This window comes from Hypanus sabinus, chromosome 20, assembly GCF_030144855.1.
Source record: "Hypanus sabinus isolate sHypSab1 chromosome 20, sHypSab1.hap1, whole genome shotgun sequence".
In the NCBI taxonomy this organism is placed as follows: domain Eukaryota; kingdom Metazoa; phylum Chordata; class Chondrichthyes; order Myliobatiformes; family Dasyatidae; genus Hypanus; species Hypanus sabinus.
The window spans coordinates 2,733,830-2,760,451 of NC_082725.1; the positions used below are offsets into that span (position 1 = coordinate 2,733,830).

Consider the following 26,622-nt stretch of genomic DNA (forward strand, 5'->3'; position numbering starts at 1 on the left):
TGCCCCTGAACCATTCTCACCACACTAACTGTGCCCCTGAACCATTCTCACTGAACTAACCGTGTCCTGGGGCCATTCTCACTGAACTAACTGTGCCCTAGGGCCATTTTCACTGACTGTACCTTGGGGCCATTCTTACTGAACTATCTGTGCCCTGGGGCCATTCTCACTGATTAACTGTGCCCTAGGGCCATTTTCACTGACTGTACCTTGGGGCCATTCTTACTGAACTATCTGTGCCCTGGGGCCATTCTCACCGATTAACTGTGCCCTAGGGCCATTTTCACTAACTGTACTCTGGGGCCATTCTCACTAACTGTGCCCTGGGGCCATACTCACTGAACTAACTGTACTCTGGGGCCATTCTCACTAACTGTGCCCTGGGGCCATTCTCACTGAACTAACTGTGCCCTGGGGCCATTTTCACTGACTGTACCCTGGGGCAATTCTTACTGAACTAACTGTGCCCTGGGGCTATTCTCATTGAACTAACTGTGCCCTAGGGCCATTTTCACTAACTGTACTCTGGGTCCATTCTCACTAACTGTGCCCTGGGGCCATTCTCACTGACTAACTGTACTCTGGGGCCATTCTCACTAACTGTGCCCTGGGGCCATTCTCATTGAACTAACTGTGCCCTGGGGCCATTTTCACTGACTGTACCCTGGGGCAATTCTTACTGAACTAACTGTGCCCTGGGACCATTTTCACTGACTGTACCCTGGGGCCATTCTCATTAACTGTGCCCTGGGGCCATTTTCACTGACTGTACCCTGGGGCAATTCTTACTGAACTAACTGTGCCCTGGGGCCATTTTCACTGACTGTACCCTGGGGCAATTCTTACTGAACTAACTGTGCCCTGGGGCAATTCTTACTGAACTAACTGTGCCCTGGGGCCATTTTCACTGACTGTACCCTGGGGCCATTCTCACCACACTAACTGTGCCCTGGGGCCATTTTCACTGACTGTACCCTGGGGCAATTCTTTCTGAACTAACTGTGCCCTGGGGCTATTCTCATTGACTAACTGTGCCCTGGGGCCATTTTCACTGACTGTACCCTGGGGCAATTCTTACTGAACTGACTGTACCCTGGGGCCATTCTCACTGACTAACTGTGCCCTGGGGCCATTTTCACTGACTGTACCCTGGGGCAATTCTTACTGAACTAACTGTACTCTGGGGCCATTCTCACTAACTGTGTCCTGGGGCTATTCTCATTGACTAACTGTGCCCTGGGACCATTCTCACTGAAATAACTGTACCCCTGGGCCATTTTAACTGACTGTACCCTGGGGCAATTCTTACTGAACTAACTGTGCCCTGGGGCCATTCTCACTGACTGTACCCTGGGGCAATTCTTACTGAACTAACTGTACCCTGGGGCTATTCTCATTGACTAACTGTGCTCTGGGACCATTCTCACTGAAATAACTGTACCCCTGGGCCATTTTAACTGACTGTACCCTGGGGCAATTCTTACTGAACTAACTGTGCCCTGGGGCTATTCTCATTAACTAACTGTGCCCTGGGGCCATTCTCACTGACTAACTATACCCCAACAGATGAGGTACAAACAATAATGGAGAAACTTACCAGATATTTACCTCGCCCAGAGACAAAGCCACTTCAACACGGCCCGCTCACACAATGGCCGTTCCGTTTGTCCTTGCCGTAGTTTTGTACGCCCTAATGAATCCTGTTCACTGATTGGGCACAGTCCAACTCCAAAAACTGCCATGAAGTGCTGCCTTTTTAATCTTCAGCTGCAAACCCAAGTGAAATTGCCTCTTCTGTTCATGTTCCTAGTAAATGATCAGGCACAGTTCAACTCCTGATATGTTTGACTTTGATCTTAAAATAAGAAGGTAGCAGCTGGAAATAGCTTCTGGTTATTTTATACAACAAAAACACGAAATGTGAAATATTTAAGGGGAACCTGACGGGGAATGTCTTCACTCAGAGGGTGGTGTGAGTGTGGAACGAGCTGCCAGTGGAAATGGTGGATGTGAGTTTGATTTCAGCATTTCACACAAATCCGGATAGGTACATGGATGGGAGGGGTAGGGAGGGCTATGGTCCAGGTGCAGGCTGATGGAATGAGGCAGAATTATAGTTTGGCATGGACTAGAAGGGTTGAAGGGCCTGTTTCTGTGCAATAGTGCTCTGTGACTCTATGAGAAAGAAAAAAAAACAAACACCACCTTTGCAAATAATGCATTTATTAAAAAGACAAATCACAGAGTCCAATAAGTTGCATAAGCTTTGTTTATAAAAGAAGTTATCAAAAGTATATTCGAAATATCAGGAATAGAGGCAGATAATATCGTCTCTACAAAAGTACTGGATTGTGCACAAAGTTCTTTAGATACATCTTGGTCCCAGCATTCACCAAATATGCAGTGGCAGAATTTTAGCACCAGGAGCACTGAACAGGATGATTTCTTATGGTGGAAAACAGGGCATTGGGAAGAATCTGCTCATGACAGTAGGGACAGGGAGGAGGGTGAGTCCAACTCTTCTCATTGCTACCATCAGGGAGGAGGTACCGGAACCTGAGGACCCACACTCAATCATTCAGGAAACACTTCTCCGCTGCCATCAGATTTCTCAATGGTCCTTGAACCCATGAACATTTACTCATTATTGTCCCTTCTTTTTGCATTTCTTATTGCAACAGAATGTTTATGCATTTTACTGTGCAAGGTTCATGACATTCATCAGTGATATTAAACCTGATTCTGACCCCACAAGCTCTTCCTACCACAGAAATTAGTCAAAGTAATTGTGCACTGGGAGCCCAATGCAGGCTTTAAGTCAGGCTGATATTACTGGGACCTCCATTGGTCCGGGTTAACCATAGGTACTGCGTCTCAGCTGTCTACATGATATGTAAACCAGGGCAATACGATATGGAGAGCAAGCTGCTGTCCATGTAACAGACCTCATCTCCACACAGCTGGTGAATCCAAAGGAACACCAGAGATCGACAGTGTTTGGCACCGGTGGTATCGTAGCAGTTGTCTGAACTCAATGTAGGACTGTCTTAGGAACTCCAGCTCTGGAACTTTCTTCTGGATTTAATCCTGAAGCCTTTCCCACGAGTGGGTACAGCTGCAAGGCAGTGCACGTTTGAGATCAGAGTTTTCCTTCTCCTAGATGAGCTGCCAACCGCGGCTGATGAGCCCACTTTGCCAAATCAACCGGTTTGAAGGCACTCGTAACCTGCTTTTGCCCCTCCTACTATCAATCAAAACAATGCCGCCGGGCTCAATAGCTAGGCCACGTGTGAAGGGTGAGGAGCTGGACTTGGTTGTCAGAGGCTATTTGAGACGCACACCATTGGGAACATTTAATAGATAGTGGGAATTTATCCCCACCCCGGCTATGACAGCCTTAAAGAACCAAAACAGGTTACTGGTACAGGTGTTCCCCACCCCCCTTACCAAAGGTGGAGCGTTCCTATGAAACCTTTCTTAAGCCGAAATGGCATTAAGCAAAGAACCATTAATTTATATGGGAAAAATTTTTGTAAAAGCGAAAATCCTCTTGTAATGCAAAAACAGGTTACCAATGTAGGTCTTTTGTAAAAGCGAGGTGGCGTAAAGTGAATGTTTGTAAAGCGGGGGGCACCTGTAATCCCCAATTCGATATTGGAGCCTGCGTGCCATGTAAACGTAGTTAGCCTTGATGCTTTGTGCTTTGGAACTTGAAGAATGCCTTCCACTGTCAATAAAAAAGGGTAATGCTGCTCAGAAAATCTCACTGAAGCAGAGGATTATTCTGCTGGTATTTAACAAAGAGTAGAATTAACAAAACAGAATCGAGGAAATAAAATACAGATGCTGAAAATACAGGCTAATATTTTGGGCTTTGCATTAGATGAAGTGGTAAAGAGATGTACACATATTTGTCAAATGCTTTTTCTCTTTAAAACCTGAAGTGATCTGAAGAGATGAGTGATCATCATTGTACTTGGAGTATTGTGAGCAGTTTTGGGCCCCTTATCAAAGGAAGGATGTTGGTACTGGAGAGGGTCCAGAGGAGGTTTATGACACTGACCCAATGACTGAGAGTGTTAAGTCTGAGGAGCGTTTGATGACTCTGGGCTTGTACTCCCTGGAGTTTGGAAGAATGAGGGAGGATCTCATTGAAAACTATCAAATATTTAAAGACCTAGATAGAGAGTATGTGAAGAGGGCATTTTCTATAGTGGATGAGTCTAGGACCAGAGGGCACAGCCTCTGAATAGAAGGACATCTCTTTAGAAGACAGGAGGAAGATTTTCTTTAGGCAGAGGGTGATGATTTTGTGGAATTCATTGCCATGGATGGCTGTGGTAGCTCAGCCCCTTCATAAGATGGTCTTATGACCCTAAAATAAATTACAAAAGACCCTGGCTAGAGCGGACTTCGAGTATTGTGTTTATTTCTACTTGCCTCATTATAGGAAAGATGTGGTAGCTTTAAAGAGGGCGCAGATGCTGCCTGGGTTAGAGAGCAAGTCTGATCAGGATAGTTTGAGCGAGTTAGAGCTTTTCTCTTTGGAGAGGAGGAGGATGAGTGTGACTTGATACAGGTGTAAGATATAAGGTATAGATGTAAGGTATAAGATGGTAAAAGGAATAGATTGTGTGAGCAGCCAGAGAGTTCTTGCTGGGGTGGAAATGGTAAATACAAGGGGCATAATTTTAAGAGTTTGGAGGAAAGTATGGGGGAAGGTATCAAAAGTAAGTTTCTTTACACAGAGAGTGGTAGGTGTGGAATGTGGTGGTGGTAGAGGCAGATACATTAGAGGCATATAAAAAACTTTTAGGTAGGCATGGATGATAGAAAAATAGAGGATTGTGCAGGAGGGAGAGGTTAGATTGACTTCAGAGCAGGCTCAGCCAGGAGATAATGCTGAGCCTTTATAAGCCACTAGTCAGACTGCACTTGGAGTTTTGGGCTCCATATCTCAGAAAGGAAGTGTTGTCATTGGAGAGAGCCCAGGGAGGCTCACAAGGATGATTCTGGGAATGAAGGGGTTAACACATGTGGCGTGTTTGGCAGCTTTGGGCCTGTACTCACTGGAATTTAGAAAGATGTGGGGGATCTCATTGAAAACTACTGAGTGTTGAAAGGACTAGATAAGGTGGATGTGGAGAGGATGTTTCCCATGCTGGGGGTATCCAGAACTTGAGGGCACAGCCTCAAAATTGAGGGCTGACCTTTTAGAACAGAGATAAGGTGGAATTTTTTTTTAGCCAGAGAGTAGTGAATCTGTGGAATGCTCTGCCACAGACTGCGGTGGAGGCCAAGTTTGTGGGTATATTTAAGGCAGAAGTTGATAGTTTCCTGATTGGTCAGGGCATCACAGAATACGGCGAGAGGGCAGGTGTATGGGGTTGAGTGGGATCTGGGATCAGCCATGATGGAATGGGGGAGCAGACTCAATGGGCTGAATGGTCTAATTCTGCTCCTATGTCTTAGGGTCTTAGAAGGTTGGCACAATATCATAGTCTGAAGGCCCGGTGTTGTTCTGTAAATTTCTGTCTGTGTTCTATTTTGAAATCTGATGGAAAGTTATGTACAAAGCTGTGTATCAGTGTTACCTCAGAGCCCATATCTGTAACACTTAAATTGTAGTCTCAATGTCATATGCAATTGGTCCATCCATAGAGAACCCCAAGTAGAAGGATACATTCTCAATGCTTAGACCACTTCTCAGCTTGCCCAAATATACTGGTCTCACAGGAATTTTGACACTGCCAAACTCTGCGTACACCTTGTTATCCCCCCCTGTTCTGCCCTTCATGCGGACAAGAAGTCTTTTGACTTCATTTTCCTTCCAGATTTCTCCAGATTGCCATAAGGAATTGAGGTTTGGCACCTTTCCAAAAATTTGATCAATTTTTGCTTTGTGTGCGAATCTCCTCAAACCTTGTTCTTTGCAGAGATAGAAGTGTGCAACAGGATGTTTGGAATGACTCATTCGTCTGTAGCACCCTCTGAATGACTGACGGATTGCTGTTATGCATTTCAGAAGAAGTCTGCAATCTTCTTCAGTTTCATTTCCTTTTGTTGGCCAGAATAACAGGGAACCCAAGAAATACGGTTCAACGTAACCACAGTTGAACTCCACATCACGCAGCACTTCCTTCAAAAGATCTCGAAGTTTAGCGTAAGATTCAATGTTCTTTGACTTTGCTTTAACACAGTTAAGCACAATGTTGGCCAAGATAAAGTTCTGTTTCTGCTTAGGTAATCTTGCTGTTTTATTCTTGAGGATAAATTGGTAACTATTGACAATTTTTTCCACTTTATCCCCAGTTTCAGAACTATTTGTCAGGAACTCAAGCAAACTGGCAAACCGGTCTGCTTTGTGGAGCTCCAAGAACTTCTTGTGTTCCTCCAACTCTAATGATAGGCTGAGTTTTGGATTCATTTTCTTTGCTGAGATAGTTTCTTTCTGTGACTGACAAAATACTCTGCAGTATTTATTAAAACAATCTGAAACTTTTCTGCGAACCTTAACTTCAGCAGCTTCTCTCTCAATGTTCTTTGTTTTGAAATGGACAAAGTAGTCTTCAAAGAAGTCAAAAGCTGTCTTCATGGATGTTTTAATATTAATGAGATATCGATTATATTCATCAAGTATTAAACACAATTCTTCATCAATATTATTTGTCTTTTCAATATGCTGAAGATTCATGTTACCTGACAGGAAAGATGCTAAATCCTCTGCATTTATTTCTTCCTTCTCACTGAAGAAAGGGACCATTCTGACAATATCTATAACGTACAGAGCAACTTCAATCTCTCCCAGATATCCAGAGGTATTGTACACGTCAGGTTTTGATCTGGTCCTCCATTCATGCCAGTCAGCTCTTACTTCTTTCTGTTCTGTCAGTTGCTGTGATTGTTTGAAAGCTTCTGATGCAGATTGTGCAAGATCCAGGAACTCCTTCAGTTGGGTGGGAGTCACCACCGTTGTTTTGTCAAGTTCAACCGACTCCAACTTGTATTTTAATTTGCTTTTGAAAACTTGACCCAGTGTATCTCTTATGTAGGAATTGTCTTTTGCCCAATCTTTAGCCTTTAAAGCCCATGTGAGTGCTGAATCAAAATCTTTTCTAACCAGATAGAAGTGTCTTGCCAAGGCCTGTGAAATGAAAGGATTTTGGTCAAACTTGTTTGAAGCATCAATCAAAATATTTATGACTTTATCACTTCCTTCCTCATTCTGTACTGCTTCAATTAAAGGAGAGAACAGAGTATTGGCCTCATCTCCGTGTTCCTTCCGCTGTCTGGTAAGTAACATACTGTACATGTCTTGTAGGAGTTTTTCTCTTCCAATACCACATCGGAGAAAAATGTTATCAGTGAGAAGTGCCAAGACAATGTCACTCTTGAGAAGATTGTAAGATTGTTTAAGTTCTTCTAGGCAGCCACTTGCAATCAGTGGATGGATGATCCGAATTCCCTGGTACCTCCCATACTCTTCCACTTCCATGCGGATAAGCAGAGCATTGTAAGGGCCTATTAAGTCTTCAAGCTTCTCAGGACCCCAAAATGTAGTTCTCACTTGTCCTAATCCCAAGAATTCTTCACATTTTGAAACTGATATGGAGGAATCTTTAACATACCAGTTCAGTAAAGCTAGGAATGAGATCAGCTGTGCTTGCTTGCTTGCAATATCCAAATCCTTCAATAAATTATGGACTACATTTTCAATGTACTTTTTATCAAAATTACTCTTCATGATCATGAATGAGTAGAAATCTTCAGGTTTTGTGTGTTGCTCTTCAATTTCCTTAAGTTTTGACTCAAATGAATGCTGCTCAGCATCAGTCAGTTGATGCTTCAACACAATACTTTCCAACACCATCATCTTTGAACTCCTGACTGGATCCTGTGACCTCATGCAGTTCAAAATAATTACCAATGGTGTATCAAATTGGAGTCCTTTCTCAGCAACAGCATTTTGAATTGAGTTCTGTAACACACGAACATTTTCAAATTCTTCAAAGTCATCTACCAAAACTATGACAGGATGACAGGAAGTCCCATAGGTCACCAACTCAACAATTTGTCTTCCAATTTCTAAGGAATCTTCTTTATTGCTCCTCAACACAGCACATCTAAACTTTTTCCTTAAATCCCATAAAACATGCATGGCCAAAGTTGTCCCACCACAGCCTGGATGATGAAACAAACTGATAATCGCACACGTTGCAGAAGATGATTTTACATTAATTAACTCAACAAGATGGTCGTAGCCTTGCCGTTTAATAAAGGGAACTTTTGTGGAAAAGTAAAAATTCCACCATGATGCTTTACCACCTCTGTAAAACTGTTCATCCTTGGATTTTTGAAATTCCTTAAACTTATTTTGATCCTTTTCTATGTCAGTATCCTCGCATTCATTTTCGCACAAAATTTCAAGTGCTGTCATAAATTCCTCATCTTTCTTCTTAAGAACAATAGATGAGGAAGATGCTGAGGGCAAGAATCGCCTTGTGGACCGAGTGACTGATTTTATCTTCAGAATAGTGTCATTGACTTCTGCCAGGCTTAATGCAGAAACACATCTCCGGGTAACTTCCTCTGAATCACACCTGCATTGCATAAGATCCTTCCAACGCAAGAAAGTCTGCTCATTTCCACAGATGCACATGATGTCTTCGACCCCTCCCAGTTCCTGGTAAAATGAACAGAAGGTTTCAAGAAGGGGATCTCTCTGATCATCTACTTTAGCCAGCAGCAAAAACACTACCAGAAATTTCCCTTTAGGCATGATGTCTGGTCGGCACAGGAATGAAACCAGCCTCCTGACATCAGCAGCTCGTTCTTTATACCACTGCTTGGGTTGCAGTGGCTTGTATTCTTGGCCTTCAAAATCTGATCTTCCATTGCAGAATATCCAGCTTGGTTGTTTGTACAATTTTAATTTCTCAATGTTTTCAATAATTGATGTACCAATATCCTGGAACTGTCCCGGGAAGTGAAGATTTGCTGTTCTCTCTTTATGAAAAGAATGACATAGCCCACTGCTTACAGACTCAGGGTCAAATTCCAACACACAAAACCAGTTCAATTCGTTCAGGAACTCTAAATGTTGAATTTGATTCTGCTGCGCTTTATTCGTCACCAAAATGTACCACAGGTAATCAGAAGAGTCAATCATGTCTGAGCCACCTGTAATCATCCGGGTCAGATTGTATCCTTCTTGTGTCTTTGTCACTCTTCGTGGTTTTAATTCAGCCTTTCGTCGCATCTTGACCAAGCCCTCTAAAGTCTCAGTGAGAAATCTTTTGTGCTCTGCATCTCTATCTATGATGTTTTGATTTCCCAGAATATCTCTGGAACTGGTTCCATCACGTATGAACAACTGCTTCTCCTTAGCCTTCATCCACTTCTTGCCCTTTTTATTCAGCAGGTGGATATAATACAACTTAGAGTCACAAATGTCAGAGCTTGGCACAATGTCAACTTCAATTACAAATCTTTGTGACAGTGTTTGATCTGAGTTCAAAACCTCCACGAATCGGGGCGGTCGAATGCAGAGTTTTGCATCTGCAACATCTTCCTCATCAAAGTAAGTAGAAAAGCTGTTACACAAACAATCAACATACTTGCCAGTGTCCTCCAGAAACACACCAATAATCTCTCCATGTTTGTATCCACTTTTTGTGTCTCCTACCCCAAAATGGATGGTCCCATTTGTTCTGCTGTTAAGACATGCTGCTGAGAACCTGAAAACTTCATTACTGAACTTCTTCATCATATCTTCTATCACGTCTGCCCTCGTTTCATTCTCAGGGACATTAAAAAGCTTAAACTCATGCACTGGGTCTAGTAGATTGGAGGGTCCTGTTTCGGGAGGAAGGACATAGTTCTGTATATACCTTGAACCTATGTGGTGCTGGTCAAATGGATATGGCTCGCATCTTGGTTTTGAGGCATTTTCTTCAAACTGCTGTTTGTTTTTTCTTGCCTCAGATTCTGAGGTGGACTCTGTCTTTGCAACAGCAACAATGGTCTCTTGTCCGTTTGTCTCACTTTCCTCTGACTTTGTGGGGCTTGAGTTGGGTTGTGTGACTTGATCTCCTGTCCTTCTCTTTGTACTGTGTTTCTGTGTTGAGGGGTTCTTGTTGAGATCCGAGGAAGCCGATTTACTCCTCTGATCTTCTGCATTGTGTAACTCAGGTGCTTCAGAATCCGAAGCATTTGATCCTTTGCAATGGGATCTTTCAGCAGTTGTTTGCTTTGTGGAACTCTTTGAACGTTTGATGAATTCATCACGCTTATTTATTATCAGAGCTGCTGGTCCAGTCTTTATGCCCATTCCATTTATGTCTGCTTTAGTAAGTCCTTCCAATACCACTCCAGTAACATCTTCATTGTACAATATCTCACCACACTGTTGATCCAGTTTCAGCCCACCAGTCACCCAGGATTTCACATGCTCTTTGGTCCATTCAGTTAAGTCAGTGGGTAAACGGCAGGATTTGTTCATCTTTGCTTCTTCACCTTTAATGGAATCACAATTTGTCAAATTATTTATGTTGAACACGTTAAACTTTTTGCATCAACTTTACTATTTGTCATGAATACATTGACATACACTCAGTGGCCACTTTATTAGGTACACCTGTACACCTGCTTGCTAATGCAAATACTTTGCTTCAGTCTTTACTGCGGAAGACACTAGGTATATGTCAGAGGTTCGTGAGTGTCAGGGAGCAGGAGTGAGTGTCATCGCTATTACAAAGGAAAAGTGCTAGGCAACTGAAATGTCTTAAGGGGAATAAGTCACCTAGACCAGATGGACTACATCCCAGAGCTCTGAGAAAAGTTGCTGAAGAGATAATGGATGCATTGGTCATGATCTTTCAAGAATCACTTGATTCTGGTATGGTCTCAGGGGACTGGAAAATTGCAAATGTCACTCCACTCTTTGAGAAGTGAAGGCAAAAGAAAGGAAATTATAGGCCAGTTAGCCTAACCTCAGTGGTTGGGAAAGTGCTGGAGTCTATTATTAAGGACAATGTTTCAGAGTACTTGGAGACAAATGATAAAATAAGTCAAAGTCAGAATGGTTTCTGTCAAGGGAAATGTTGCCTGACAAATCTGTTGGAATTCTTCGAGAAAGCAGGGTTAGCAAAGGAGAGGCAGTGGATGTCATTTACTTGGATTTTCAGTGTTTGATAAGGTGCCACACACAAGGCTACTTAAAATCCTGTGGTGTTACAAGAAAGATACTGGAATGGATAGAGGAATGGCTGACAGGCAGGAGGTAGTGAGGGGGATTGAAGGGGGCCTTTTCTGGTTGTCTGCCAGTGACTAGTGGTGTTCCTCAGGGGTCAGTATTGGAACACTGCTTTTCACATTGTTTGTCAACGATTTAGATAATAGAATTAATGGCTTTGTTGATGATACAAAGACAGGTGGAGGTGTAGGTAGTGCTGAGGAAGCAATGCAATTGCAACAGGTTTTCAACTAATTGGAAAACTGGGCAAAAAAGTGGCAGATGGAATACAGTGTTGGGAAATGCATGATAATGCATTTTGGTAAAAGGAACAATAGTGTGGACTGTTATCTAAATGGGGAGAAGGTTCAAACATCAGAGGTGAAGAGGGACTTAGGAGTCCTCGTGCAAGACTCCCAGAAGGTTAATTTACAGGTTGAGTCTGGTAAAGAAGGCAAATGCAATGTTGGCATTTAGTTCAAGGGGAATAGAATATAAAAGCAAGGAGATAATGCTGAGCCTTTATAAGACAATAATCAGGCTGCACTTGGGGTATTGTCAACTGTTTTGGGCCCCATTTTTCAGAAGGGATGTGTTGTCATTGGAGAGAGTCCAAAGGAGGTTCACAAGGAATGAAGGGGTTAACATATGAGGAGCGTTTGGCAGCTTTGGGCCTGTACTCACTGGAATTTAGAAAAAATGTGGGGGGATCTCATTGAAACCAACGAATGTTGAAAAGACTAGATAGGGTGGATATGGAGAGGATGTTTCCTGTGGTAGGGGTATTCAGAACTATTGGGCACAGCCTCAAAATTGAGGGGCGACCTTTTAGAACAGAGGTAAGGTTTTTTTTGCCAGACAGTAGTGAATCTGTGGAATGCTCTGCCACAAACTGCAGTGGAGGCCGAGTCCGTATACTTAAGACAGAAGTTGATCGTTTCCTAATTGGGCAGGGTATTAAAGCACATGGCAAGAAAGCAGGTGTATGAGGTTGTGGAATCTGGGCACAGCCATAGTGGAGCAGACTCAATGGGTTGAATGGCCTAATTCTGCTCCTATGTTTTACAATGCAAAGACAGGTGGGAGGGTAGGTAGCGCTGAGGAAACAATATGATTGCAGTAGGACTTAGAAAAATTAGAAGAATGGACAAAAAATGACATGGAATATAGTGTTGGGAAATGTATGATAATGCATTTTGGTAAAAGGAACAATAGTGCAGACTATTAGCTAAATGAGGAGAAGGTTCAAACATCAGAGGTGCAGAGGGACTTAGGAGTCCTCATGCAAAACTCTCAGAAGGTTAGTTTACAGGTTGAGTCTGTGGTAAAGAAGGCAAATGCAAGGTTTGTATTTACTTCAAGGGGAATAGAATATAAAATCAAGGAGATAATGCTGAGTCTTTATAAGACACTAGTCAGGCTGCACTCGGTGTATTGTCAACAGTTTTGGGCCCCATATCTCAAAGGATGTGTTGTCGTTGGAGAGAGTCCAGAGGAGGTTCACGAGGATGATTTTGGGAAAGAATGGGTTAAGTTTTGTGGCGTGTTTGGCAGCTTTGGGCTTGTACTCACTGGAACTTAGAAGAATGTATGGAAATCTCATTGAAATCTAGTTGAAAGAACTAGATAGGGTGGATGTGGCGAGGATGATCACTCTGGGGGGTATCCAGAACCAGGGGGCATAGCCTCAAAATTGAAGGGCAACCTTTTAGAGCAGAGGTAAGGAGGAATATTGTTTAGCGGAAGAGCGGTGAATCTTTAGAATGCTCTGTCACAGACTGGTGGAAAAATTGATAGTCCTGATTGGTTGGAGAATCAAGGGATATGACCAATGCATCCGTTATCTCTTCAGCAACCTCTCTCAGAGCTGAGAAGTAGTCAGAGGTCCATCTGGTCCAGGTGACTTATCTCCTTTAAGACATTTCAGTATCTCTTATATTTACATGTTTGTGTTAGAAAACAATCATTAAATATTAGAAACATGGTCTATTATATTTAAAACAATTAAAGCTATCTCCAACTTCCTGACAAACAACACTGGTGCAGCTCAGGGATGTATGCCTCACCCACTGCTCTAAACACACAAGATTTAATACAATTAAAGGTATCTACAACCTTAATTGTACGTTTCCCATGGTGGGAGAGTCTAGGACAAGGGCACAGCCTCAGGATAGAGCAGCATCCTTTCAGGGATGCAGAGAAATTTCTTTTGTCAAAGGGTGGTGAATTTGTGGAATTTGTTGCCACCTGCAGTTGTGGAGGCCAGGTCGTTGGGTGTACTTAAGATAGAGATTGATAGATTCCTGATTGGACATGGCATCAAAGGATACGGGGAGAAGGCCGGGAACTGGGGTTGAGGAGGAGGAGAAAAAAAAAGGATCAGCCATGATGATATGGCAGAGCAGACTCAATGGGCCAAATAGCCTAACTCTGCTGCTATGTCTTATGGCCTTATGGTCTTAACTCATTGACAGTCAACACTGGTGCACCTCAGGGGTGTGTGCTTAGCCCGCTCTCCCTACACCCATGACTGTGTGGCTAGGCATAGCTCAAATGCCATCTACAAATGTGCTGATAATACAACCATTCTGGCAGAACCTCAGGTGGTGATGAGAGGGCGTAAGGAGTGGAATATACCAGCTGGCTAAGTGGTGTTGCAGCAGCAACATTGGCCAATGTCAATAAGAACAAAGAACTGATTGTTATATAACCTAACCTGGACCCAACATATCGTTGCAGCTATAAGGAAGGCAAGACAGCAGCTGTATTGTATTAGGAGTTTGAGGAATTTGGTATATAACCAAATAGGCAGATTTCTACGGATGTGCCGTGGAGAGTATTCTAACTGGCTGTGGAGAGTATTCCAACAGGCCGTGGAGAGTATTCCAACTGGCCATGGACAGCATTCCAACTCGCCGTGGAGAGTATTCTAACCGGCCGTGGAGAGTATTCCAACTGGTCGTGGAGAGTATTCCAACTGGCCGTGGAGAGTATTCCAACTGGCTGTGGAGCGTATTCCAACTGGCTGAGGAGAGTATTCTAACTCGCTGTGGAGAGTATTCTAACTGGCCGTGGAGAGAATTCCAACTGGCCGTGGAGAGTATTCCAACTGGCCGTGGAGAGTATTCCAACTGGCTGTGGAGAGTATTCTAACTGGCCGTGTAGAGTATTCCAACTGGCCGTGGAGAGTATTCCAACCGGCCGGGGAGAGTATTCTAACTGGCCGGGGAGAGTATTCTAACTGGCCGTGGAGAGTATTCTAACTGGCCGTGGAGAGTATTCCAACCGGCTGTGGAGAGTATTCCAACTGGCCGTGGAGAGCATTCCAACCGGCCGTGGAGAGTATTCTAACCGGCCGTGGTGAGTATTCTAACCGGCCGTGGAGAGTATTCTAACCGGCCGTGGAGAGTATTCCAACCGGTCGTGGAGAGTATTCTAACTGGCCGTGGAGATCATTCTAACTGGCCCTGGATAGCATTCCAACTGGCCGTGGAGAGTATTTTAACTGGCCGTGGAGAGTATTCTAACTGGCCGTCGAGAGCATTCTAATTGGCCCTGGATGGCATTCCAACTGGCCCTAGAGAGTATTCTAACTCGCCGTGGAGAGTATTCTAACTGGCCGTCGAGAGCATTCTAACTGGCCGTGGAGAGTATTCCAACTGGCCGTCGAGAGTATTCTAACTGGTCCTGGAGAGTATTCCAACTGGACGTGGAGAGTATTCTAACTGGTCGTGGAGAGTATTCCAACTGGCCTTGGAGAGTATTCTAACTGGCCGTGGAGAGTATTCTAACTGGTCGTGGAGAGTATTCCAACTGGCCGTGGAGAGTATTCTAACTGGTCGTGGAGAGTATTCCAACTGGCCTTGGAGAGTATTCTAACTGGCCGTGGAGAGTATTCTAACTGGTCGTGGAGAGTATTCCAACTGGCCGTGGAGAGTATTCTAACTGGTCGTGGAGAGTATTCCAACTGGCCTTGGAGAGTATTCTAACTGGCCGTGGAGAGTATTCTAACTGGTCGTGGAGAGTATTCCAACTGGCCGTGGAGAGTATTCTAACTGGTCATGGAGAGTATTCCAACTGGCCGTGGAGAGTATTCTAACTGGTCGTGGAGAGTATTCCAACTGGCCTTGGAGAGTATTCTAACTGGTCGTGGAGAGTATTCCAACTGGCCGTGGAGAGTATTCTAACTGGTCGTGGAGAGTATTCCAACTGGCCGTGGAGAGTATTCCAACTGGCCGTGGAGAGTATACCAACTGGCCTTGGAGAGTATTCCAACTGGCCTTGGAGAGTATTCTAACTGGTCGTGGAGAGTATTCCAACTGGCCGTGGAGAGTATTCTAACTGGCTGTGGAGAGTATTCCAACTAGCCGTGGAGAGTATTCCAACTGGCCTTGGAGAGTATTCCAACTGGCCGTGGAGAGTATTCCAACTGGCCTTGGAGAGTATTCCAACTGGCCGTGGAGAGTATTCCAACTGGCCTTGGAGAGTATTCCAACTGGCCGTGGAGAGTATTCCACCTGGCCGTGGAGAGTATTCCAACCGGCCGTGGAGAGTATTCCAACCGGCTTGGAGTGTATTCCAACTGGCCGTGGAGAGTATTCTAACTGGCCGTGGAGAGCATTCCAACTGGCCTTGGAGAGTATTCTAACTGGCCGTGGAGAGTATTCTAACTGGTCGTGGAGAGTATTCCAACTGGCCGTGGAGAGTATTCTAACTGGTCGTGGAGAGTATTCCAACTGGCCTTGGAGAGTATTCTAACTGGCCGTGGAGAGTATTCTAACTGGTCGTGGAGAGTATTCCAACTGGCCGTGGAGAGTATTCTAACTGGTCATGGAGAGTATTCCAACTGGCCGTGGAGAGTATTCTAACTGGTCGTGGAGAGTATTCCAACTGGCCTTGGAGAGTATTCTAACTGGTCGTGGAGAGTATTCCAACTGGCCGTGGAGAGTATTCTAACTGGTCGTGGAGAGTATTCCAACTGGCCGTGGAGAGTATTCCAACTGGCCGTGGAGAGTATACCAACTGGCCTTGGAGAGTATTCCAACTGGCCTTGGAGAGTATTCTAACTGGTCGTGGAGAGTATTCCAACTGGCCGTGGAGAGTATTCTAACTGGCTGTGGAGAGTATTCCAACTAGCCGTGGAGAGTATTCCAACTGGCCTTGGAGAGTATTCCAACTGGCCGTGGAGAGTATTCCACCTGGCCGTGGAGAGTATTCCAACCGGCCTTGGAGAGTATTCCAACTGGCCTTGGAGAGTATTCTAACTGGTCGTGGAGAGTATTCCAACTGGCCGTGGAGAGTATTCCAACCGGCCGTGGAGAGTATTCCAACCGGCTTGGAGTGTATTCCAACTGGCCGTGGAGAGTATTCTAACTGGCCGTGGAGAGCATTCCAACTGGCCGTGGAGAGTATTCCAACCGGCCGTGGAGAGTATTCCAACTGGCTGTGGAGAGCATTCTAACTGGCCGTGGAGAGCATTCCAACTGGCTGTGGAGAGTATTCCAACCGGCCGTGGAGAGCATTCCAACTGGCCGTGGAGAGTATTCTAACCGGCCGTGGAGAGTATTCCAACTGGCCGTGGAGAGCATTCTAACTGGCCGTGGAGAGTATTCCAATTGGCCGTGGATAGTATTCCAACCGGCCGTGGAGAGTATTCCAACCGGCCGTGGAGAGTATTCTAACCGGCCGTGGAGAGTATTCCAACCGGCCGTGGAGGGTATTCCAACCGGCCGGGGAGAGTATTCCAACCGGCCGGGGAGAGTATTCTAACTGGCCGTGGAGAGTATTCCAACTGGCCGTGGAGAGTATTCCAACCGGCCGTGGAGAGTATTCCATCCGGTCGTGGAGAGTATTCCAACTGGCCCTAGAGAGCATTCTAACTGGCCGTGGAGAGTATTTTAACTGGCCGTGGAGAGTATACTAACTGGCCGCCGGGAGCATTCCAACTGACTGTGGAGAGTATTCCATCCGGTCGTGGAGAGTATTCCAACTGGCCCTAGAGAGCATTCTAACTGGCCGTGGAGAGTATTTTAACTGGCCGTGGAGAGTATTCTAACTGGCCCTGGAGAGTATTCCAACTGGCCGTGGAGAGTATTCTACCTGGCCGTGGAGAGTATTCCAACCGACTGTGGAGAGTATTCCAACCGGCCGTGGAGAGTATTTCAACTGGCTGTGGAGAGTATTCCAACTGGCCGTGGAGAGTATTCTAACTGGCCGTGGAGAGTAATCTAACTGGCCGTGGAGAGTATTCCAACTGGCCGTGGAGAGTATTCCAACTGGCCTTGGAGAGTATTCCAACTGGCCTTGGAGAGTATTCTAACTGGCTGTGGAGAGTATTCCAACTGGCCGTGTAGAGTATTCTAACTGGCCGTGGAGAGTATTCCAACTGACTGTGGAGAGTATTCCAACTGGCCTTGGACAGCATTCTAACTGGTTGTGGAGAGTATTCCAACTGGCCGTGGAGAGTATTCTAACTGGCCGTGGAGAGTATTCCAACCGGCCGTGGAGAGCATTCTAACTGGTCGTGGAGAGTATTCTAACCGGCCGTGGAGAGCATTCTAACTGGTCGTGGAGAGTATTCCAACTGGCCGTGGAGAGTATTCTAACCGGCCGTGGAGAGCATTCTAACTGGTCGTGGAGAGTATTCCAACTGGTCGTGGAGAGTATTCCAACCGGCCGTGGAGAGCATTCCAACTGGCCGTGGAGAGCATTCTAACTGACTGTGGAGAGTATTCCAAACGGCCGTGGAGAGTATTCTAACTGGTCGTGGAGAGTATTCCAACTGGTCGTGGAGAGTATTCCAACCGGCCGTGGAGAGCATTCTAACTGGTCGTGGAGAGTATTCCAACTGGTCGTGGAGAGTATTCCAACCGGCCGTGGAGAGCATTCCAACTGGCCGTGGAGAGTATTCCAACTGGCTGTGGAGAGCATTCCAACCGGCCTTTGTGAGTATTCCAACTGGTCGTGGAGAGTATTCCAGCCGGCCGTGGAGAGCATTCCAACTGGCCGTGGAGAGTATTCCAACCGGCCGTGGAGAGTATTCCAACTGTCTGGTGTGGGGTGGGTCTGCAGCACAGGATTGAACAAACTTCAGAGAGTTGTACAGACAGCTCTGTCATGGGCCCTAGGTTTTGTAGTTTCCAGGAGATCTTCAAAAGCGGTGTCTCAGAAAGGCAGCATCCGTCATTCAGCCCACCACCCAGGACGTTCCCTCTTCTCACTGTAGGAGATGCAGAAGCCTGAAGGCTTCTCCCCTCTGCCATCTGATTCCTGAATGGACATTGAACCCATGAACACTACCTCACTACTTTTTTATTTCTGTATTTGCACTTCTTACTTAATTTAACCGTTTTATATATGCATACTTAATGTTATTCATGGTGTTCTTTTCTCTCCGATATCATTGAACTGCTGCCGCAACATTAACAAATTTCATGACATATGCCGGTGATATTAAACCTCATTCTGATTCTGACTTGTAAATCCACTTAATGTTATAAAGCACTTTGCTTACTTTTTCCACAGCCACTGATTTTGCAGCCATCTGATTGTGAACCTTTAGTAGCAGAAATATCAAGAGGCTGAATGGATAGGTTCCTTTGTCCTGTGAACCTGCTCTACTGTTTAATGTGTCCAATGTTCATCATTCACTCAGTGGACACTTTATTTGTTACAGGAGTGGAACCCAATGTGGTCTTCTGCTGCTGTAGCCCATCCATCTTGTCTGTTCAGAGATGCTCTTTTGCACACCAGTGTTGTAACGTGTGGTTATTTAAGTTACTGTCACCTTCGGGTCAACTTGAGCCAGCCTGGACATTCTCCCCTGACCTCTCTCATTAACAAGATGTTTTCTCTCACAGAAAAGCTGCTGACTGGTTTTTGCACCATTTTCTGTAAACTCTAGAGCAGGGGTTTCCAACATTTCTATGCCATGGGCCCCTACCATTAACTCCAGGTTGGGAACCTCTGTTCTAGAGGCTGTTCTGTGTGAAAATCCCAGGAGATCATCAGATTCTGAGATACTCAAACCACCCCATCTGGCACCAATAATCATTCCACGGTCAAAGTCACTTACATCGCATTTCTTCACCAGTCTGATGTTTAATCTGAACAACAACTAAATGTCTTGACCACGTCTGTACTTTGTTGTGGATTGAGTTGCTACCACATGGTTGGCTGCTTTAGCTATTTGCATTAATAAGCAGGTGTACAAGTGTACCTAATAAAGTGGCTACTGAGTGTATATTCCTGTTCTGTCCCTATTCTCTGTGATGATCTTTGAAATTTCTCCAACTCCTTCTGAAAGGGTTTGTGAGAGCAAACAGAAGGGCCAGAGGGAGTTGTCAAAGTAACCGTCAATTTATTGAAATCTGGTGTGCACGTGGAGACCAGCGAAAACTGATCTACCTGAGTGTGAATTTACATTCTCAGAGGAAGAGATTACCAGTAAAACTACATTTGGATAATAGAAAGGGGTCTACTGGAAAACTTAATGAAGTAACAGACTAGGTCCTGATTACAGAATAAAATGATTGTCCACAGGTCTAACAATAAGTACAATTTTTTATTATAACAAAGGGCACACACTGTAACATAATTATCACGTTCTTGATTGGGTATTGTTGCTGCTGCATTCCATGTCTACACTTCTAAGCTTTGTGCTTCTCTGTTCTCACATTAGCTCAACCTGCATCCCTGTTTACTGGTTATTAACCCTCACGGTTTTCACCCCACGACAAATATAGTTTTAGCATTTTGTGGCAGCAAATTCCACATGTTTATTATCACATTGAAGAAAATTCTCTTCACTTCAGCCAGCAATATCTTGACTTATAACTCGAGCCTCGAGCACTTCCTGATATGAGCTCAGAGGTGGCTGTTTTGAAGGCCCCATCCTACACCTCCTGATTGACAGACAACAAATAATAGAGAACTGACAAATCAAGAATTTATCAAACTCCGCCTTAAATGCACACAGTGTAGGCCAGGTCACGGGATGTATTAAAGGTGGAGAATCATAGATTCTTGATTAGTCAAAACATAGGAGAACTGGGTTGAGAGGGAAGTGGATCAGCCATGATGATATGGCAGAGCAGTTTTGATGGACTGAATGGCCTGGTTCTGCCCCTAAGCCTAACAGTCTAAGCATCCTCCCACAGTTTTGCCAGCTGTTAATGCAGCTTGGGACTTTCAAGTGCTTTTAAAAATCACTGCCTTTCAGGGAAAGTTAATACCATTGTAAGTTAATTTTTTTTAAAGAAAGTAAGATAATCTTCATTCCAAAACAAATATAACTTAAAATATTAAGATATAAAATATTAAATATAAAATAAAAATATAAAAATAAAAAATACTTAAAACGCTTCAGTATTTGTTTATTTTTTACTTTTATGTCCTCCTGCTTGAGAGCCAACAGCCGCCTGTCGTTTGTTTTTCTAGTCTGTAACTGAACGAACACGCACCAAGTCTTTCATGACACCAAACATGTCGCTTGTATTCGGTAGATGTGTCCTGCGCATGTGCAGTAGGAGGAAATTCACCGAAATATCCATTTTAATGTGGACAGAGATATTTTTAAAAACACATAGTGTTTTTATGACGCCTGTCATTTTTATGCGAAACCGGCGATTTAAAATTATGCGGTGTAGTGTGGACGTAGCCTAAACATAACATACCCCACCCACTATTATTTAATCTGAAGCCTCTTATCCCAGCTGGAATAAATCAGCATGTTGTTAGATTTTATGCCTGGACTAAATATACAGTGAATCCAGGTGCAATTCCCCAGCATAAAGTCTGGAGAATTTCAGCAAAATTTATCAGTGAATCGCTTTGTAAGTCAGGATTTCCATTGTGCATAGCTACAGTGCTGAACCTCCAAATTTGCCAAGTTCAGACAACAAGTCACTGAATATTCTCAACACTTTGGCATGAGCCTGCAAATCCCAGCCCATGGGTTTAGAACGTAAACAGTCCAGCACAGGAACAGGCCATTCAGCCCATAATGTCGTGCTGAACCAATTAAACTAGCAATCAAATGGGCAATTAGACTAATCCCTACTGCCTACACGATGTCCATATCCTTTCATTTTCCTTACATCCATGCTCCTATCTAAAGGTCTCTTAATCTCTCACATATCTGCCTCTACCCCCTCCCCAGGCAGCACAGTCCAGGCCCCCACCACTCTGTAAAAAAACTTGTTCCTCACATCTGCTTTGAAATTACCCCCCTTCACCTTAAATGCATGCTCGCTGGTATTAGACATTTCATAGAATCATAGAAAACCTACAGCACAATACAGGCTCTTCGGCCCACAAAGCTGCGCTAAACATGTCCTTACCTTAGAAATTACCTAGGGTTACCCATAGCCCTCTAGTTTTCTGAGCTCCACGTACCTATCCAGAAGTCTCTTAAAAGACCCTATCGGTTCCGCCTCCACCACTGTCACCGGCAGCCCATTCCACACACTCACCACTCTACGTAAAAAACTTGCCACTGACATCTCCTCTGTACCTGCTTCCAAACACCTTAAAAATGTGCCCTCTCATGTTAGTCATTTCAGCCCTGGGAAAAAGCCTCTGACTATCCACCCTGGGAAAATGAAATTGTCTGTCTATTCTATTGATGCCTCACATAACCTTATAAACCCGAATCAAATCTCCCCTCAGCCTCCGCCACTGTAGACGGTTTGAGTGGTGGGTGCATAGAACATCCTGCTAGGGTTAACACACACAATGCCGGAGGAACTCAGCAGGCCAGGCAGCATCTTGGCAAACAGTACAATCGACGTTTTGGACCGAAACCCTTGGGCAGGACGCAAAACATCACCTGTACTCTTTTCCATAGATACTGCCTGACCTGCTGAGGTCCTCCAGCGTTTTGTGTGTGTTGCTCGGATTTCCAGCATCTGCAGATTTTCTCTTGTTTGTGATCCTGCTGGGGTGGGGGTAGAGACAGATTTATTAGGGACAATTTTAGAGACTATTAGATAGGCATATGGATGGTAGAAAATGGGGGAGGGGTGTTTATGTGGGAGAAGGGTTAGATTGATCTTGGAGAAAGTTAAAAGTTGGCACAATATCATAGGCCAAGGGGCTGTAGTGTGTTATAATAATTTAGTTCTTCGTGTGTAAGTAAATCAATCATGATGTAATGATGGAGCAGAAATGATGGGCTAAATGGCCTAATTCTATTCCTATGTTTTATTGTTTATGGTCTTAATGTGACAACTGGGTTAAAAACATCCTTAAACATATCCATTTGGGAACTGAAAGCAAAATATAGCACATGCTGTAAAGCCGAGAAGCCGGGTCCAATGGAAGTGATGGAACTACAGTGTTAAACCAAGTTCAGTCCCGTCGCTGCCTGATCTTGGGTATTTGGTGTCAGTCCTTTCGGAAAGGACCCACATCCTGCACACAATCTTGTCACTCCTACACTCAATAGACAATAGACAATAGGTGCAGAAGTAGACCATTTGGCCCTTTGAGCCTGCACTGCCATTCTGAGATCATGGCTGAAAGTCTACTATCAATACCCAGTTCCTGCCTTGTCCCCATATCCCTTGATTCCCCTATCCATAAGATACCTATCTTGCTCCTTCTTGAAAGCATCCAGAGAATTGGCCTCCACTGCCTTTTGAGGCAGTGCATTCCACACCCCCACAACTCTCTGGGAGAAGAAGTTTTTCCTTAACTCTGTCCTAAATGACCTACCCCTTATTCTCAAACCATGCCCTCTGGTACTGGACTCTCCCAGCATCTGGAACATATTTCCTGCCTCTATCTTGTCCAATCCCTTAATAATCTTATATGTTTCAATCAGATCCCCTCTCAATCTCCTTAATTCCAGCGTGTACAAGCCTAGTCTCTCTGACCTCTCTGCATAAGACAGTCCTGACATCCCAGGAATTAACCTGTGAATCTACGCTGCACTTCCTCTACAGCCAGGATGTCCTTCCTTAACCCTGGAGACCAAAACTGTACACAATACTCCAGGTGTGGTCTCACCAGGGCCTTGTACAAATGCAAAAGGATTTCCTTGCTCTTGTACTCAATTCCCTTTGTAATAAAGGCCAAAATTCCATTAGCCTTCTTCACTGCCTGCTGCACTTGCTCATTCACCTTCAGTGACTGATGAACAAGGACTCCTAGATCTCTTTGTATTTCTCCCTTACCTAAATCTACATCGTTCAGATAATAACCTGCCTTCCTGTTCTTACTCCCAAAGTGGATAACCTCACACTTATTCACATTAAATGTCATCTGCCAAGTATCTGCCCACTCACTCAGCCTACCCAAGTCACCCTGACTTCTCCTAACATCCTCATCACATGTCACATTGCCACCCAGCTTAGTATCATCAGCAAACTTGCTGATGTTATTCTCAATGCCTTCATCTAAATCGTTGATGTAAATCGTAAACAGCTGTGGTCCCAATATCGAGCCCTGTGGCACCCCACTAGTCACCACCTGCCATTCCGAGAAACACCCATTCACTGCTACCCTTTGCTTTCTATCTGCCAACCAGTTTTCTATCCATGTCAGTATCTTCCCCCCAGTGCCATGAGCTCTGATTTTACCCACCAATCTCCTGTGTGGGACCTTATCAAATGCCTTCTGAAAATCGAGGTACACTACATCCACTGGATCTCCCTTGTCTAACTTCCTGGTTACATCCTCGAAAAACTCCAATAGATTAGTCAAGCATGATTTACTCTTGGTAAATCCATGCTGGCTCGGCCCAATCCTATCACTGCTATCTAGATATGCCACTATTTCATCTTTAATAATGGACCCTAGCATCTTCCCCACTACTGATGTTAGGCTGACAGGATGATAGTTCAATACTCCAATAGATTAGTCAAGCATGATTTACCCTTGGTAAATCCATGCTGGCTTGGCCCAATCCTATCACTGCTATCTAGATATGCCACTATTTCATCTTTAATAATGGACTCTAGCATCTTCCCCACTACTGATGTTAGGCTGACAGGACGATAGTTCTCTGTTTTCTCCCTGCCTCCTTGCTTAAAAAGTCGGATAACATTAGCCATTCTCCAATCCTCAGGAACTGATCCTGAATCTAAGGAACATTGGAAAATGATTACCAATGCATCCGCAATTTCCAGAGCCACCTCCTTTAGTACCCTAGGATGCAGACCATCTGGACCTGGGGATTTGTCAGCCTTCAGTCCTATCAGTCTACTCATCACTGTTTCCTTCCTAAAGTCAATCTGTTTCATTTCCTCTGTTACCCTATGTCCTTGGCCCATCCATACATCTGGGAGATTGCTTGTGTCTTCCCTAGTGAAGACAGATCTAAAGTACTTATTAAATTCTTCTGCCATTTCTCTGTTTCCCATAACAATTTCACCCAATTCATTCTTCAAGGGCCCAACATTGTTCTTAACTATCTTCTGTCTCTTCACATACCTAAAAAAGCTTTTGCTATCCTCCTTTATATTCATGGCTAGCTTGCGTTTGTACTTCATTTTTTCTCCCCATATTGCCTTTTTAGTTAAGTTCTGTTGTTCCTTAAAAATTTCCCAATCATCTGTCTTCCCACTCACCTTAGTTCTGTCATACTTCCTTTTTTTTAATGCTATGCAATCTCTGACTTCCTTAGTCAAGCACTGTGGCCCCTTTTCCCCCTTTGAATCCTTCCTTCTCCGGGGGATGAACTGATTTTGCACCTTGTGCATTATTCCCAAGAATACCTGCCATTGCTGTTCCACTGTCTTTTCTGCTAGGATATCCATCCAGTTAACTTCGGCCAGCTCCTCCCTCATGGCTCCATAGTCTCCTTTGTTCAACTGCAACACTGACACCTCCAAGCTGCCCTTATCCTTCTCAAATTGCAGATAAAAGCTTATCATATTATGGTCACTACCTCCTAATGGCTCCTTTACTTCAAGATTGCTTATCAAATCCTGTTCATTACACAACACTAAATCCAGAATAGCCTTGTCCCTGGTCGACTCTCGTACAAGTTGTTCCAAGAATGCATCCCGTAGGCACTCTACAAATTCCCTATCCTGGGGTCCAGCACCAACCTGATTCTCCCAGTTCACCTGCATGTTGAAATCCTCCATTACCTTTGTCACATGCCAATGTTAACTCCCTATTCAACTTGCACCCAATATCCATGCTACTGTTTGGTGGCCTGTAGACAACACCCATTAGGGTCTTTTTGCCCTTACTGTTCCTCAGTTCTATCCACACAGACTCTACTTCTCCTGACCCTATGTCTCCCCTTGCAAAGGACTGAATCTCATTCCTCACCAACAGGGCCACCCCACCCCCTCTGCCAATATTTCTGTCCCTACGATAGCACGTATACCCTTGTACATTTGTACATTCATTTCCCAGGTCTGATCCCCCTGCAGCCATGTCTCCGTTATCCCAACAACATCATAGCTACCCATTCGCACCTGAGCTTCAAACTCATCCGCCTTATTTCTGACACTTCCTGCATTCAGATATAGAATTTTTAGCCCATTTCTCCTCTCTCTGTTTAATTGGCTGCCTATTGTGCTTAACCCAGCTCCCTGAACTCCCATCGGGCTATACTCCCCTAGAATTTTGTTGTCCTTCCTAAATTTACTTATTCTTTCTGCACATTTAACTCCGTGTTCCGTCAGACCATCCCTCTGTTCGTGTGTCCTCCTTATCACTTGTTCCGCCTCACCTTTCTCTCCTACACACAATATTCCGGAACCATGTAGTCCCCAGCTGTCCTTTATTCTTCCTCTTGCTATCCACTCTCGCATTCTGAATCTCCACTCGGGAGAGGATGAACAGTAATGTACAATCTCTCTCGCTCTCTCTCTCTCACCCTGCCATACATACATAACACACCGTTGTTAACACTGACAACTGCGTCTCGTCGTGCCCATCTTTTCGGTGTTTTTGATAACTAAGGAAGTGAGACTGAAAGACATTTCAGCTAACCTCAGTCAGATAAACAAGGCGGGGGGCTCACCTGGTCCTTCTCCGGTACTCTGCATCGTCGGGCAGCGCGACAAACCGGCTCAAGGAAAAACCACCCGGGGACGGGGGATGAAAGCCCTGCCGGGGACCGGGAGACACGGTCCCGCCGAGACGGCCTCGAATCACAAACAACCTTCAGTTTCGATTCTCGCTCCGATTTCCCTCAGTTTGCTTATTTAGAATCAGCTTTTACGTCAGAGCCTGTGAAACGCGGAAGTTTCTCTTCGTGAGGACAGGACCGATGTCCGGATACCATGAAGATCGGTCGGAATTATTGTACAGCACTTCACGGTGCATTCTGTCCGACGGCCACAAAACTTATTTCACCACGGAGCTCGCCGTTAGGTGTAGCTTGGTACCCGCCGGTTAGCGGTGACTTTAGTCCCTGACCATTAGGG

The 26,622-nt window shown here is 44.6% G+C and overlaps 1 protein-coding gene across 1 annotated transcript; it reads right to left on the reverse strand.

Moving 5' to 3' along the window:
* Positions 1-2,212: 2,212 nt before the first annotated feature.
* On the reverse strand, positions 2,213-26,364 carry LOC132378233 (sterile alpha motif domain-containing protein 9-like). The gene is made up of 2 exons (XM_059944960.1): positions 26,217-26,364; positions 2,213-10,515 (listed from the first exon to the last, which is right to left on the reverse strand). The coding sequence occupies exons 1-2, from the start codon at positions 26,239-26,241 to the stop codon at positions 5,618-5,620; spliced, it is 4,923 nt and encodes a 1,640-aa protein (XP_059800943.1). The 5' UTR covers positions 26,242-26,364; the 3' UTR covers positions 2,213-5,617.
* Between the last annotated feature and the right edge of the window lie 258 nt (positions 26,365-26,622).

What these genes read in the sequence shown, in the direction of transcription:
- LOC132378233 (XM_059944960.1), bottom strand. Translation starts at nt 26,241, where the DNA reads ATGCAGAGTACCGGAGAAGGACCAG. An exon ending in GAGTACCGGAGAAGGACCAG is followed by an intron (nt 10,516 to 26,216) that starts GTGAGCCCCCCG and finishes ATTCCATTAAAG; the next exon opens with GTGAAGAAGCAAAGATGAAC.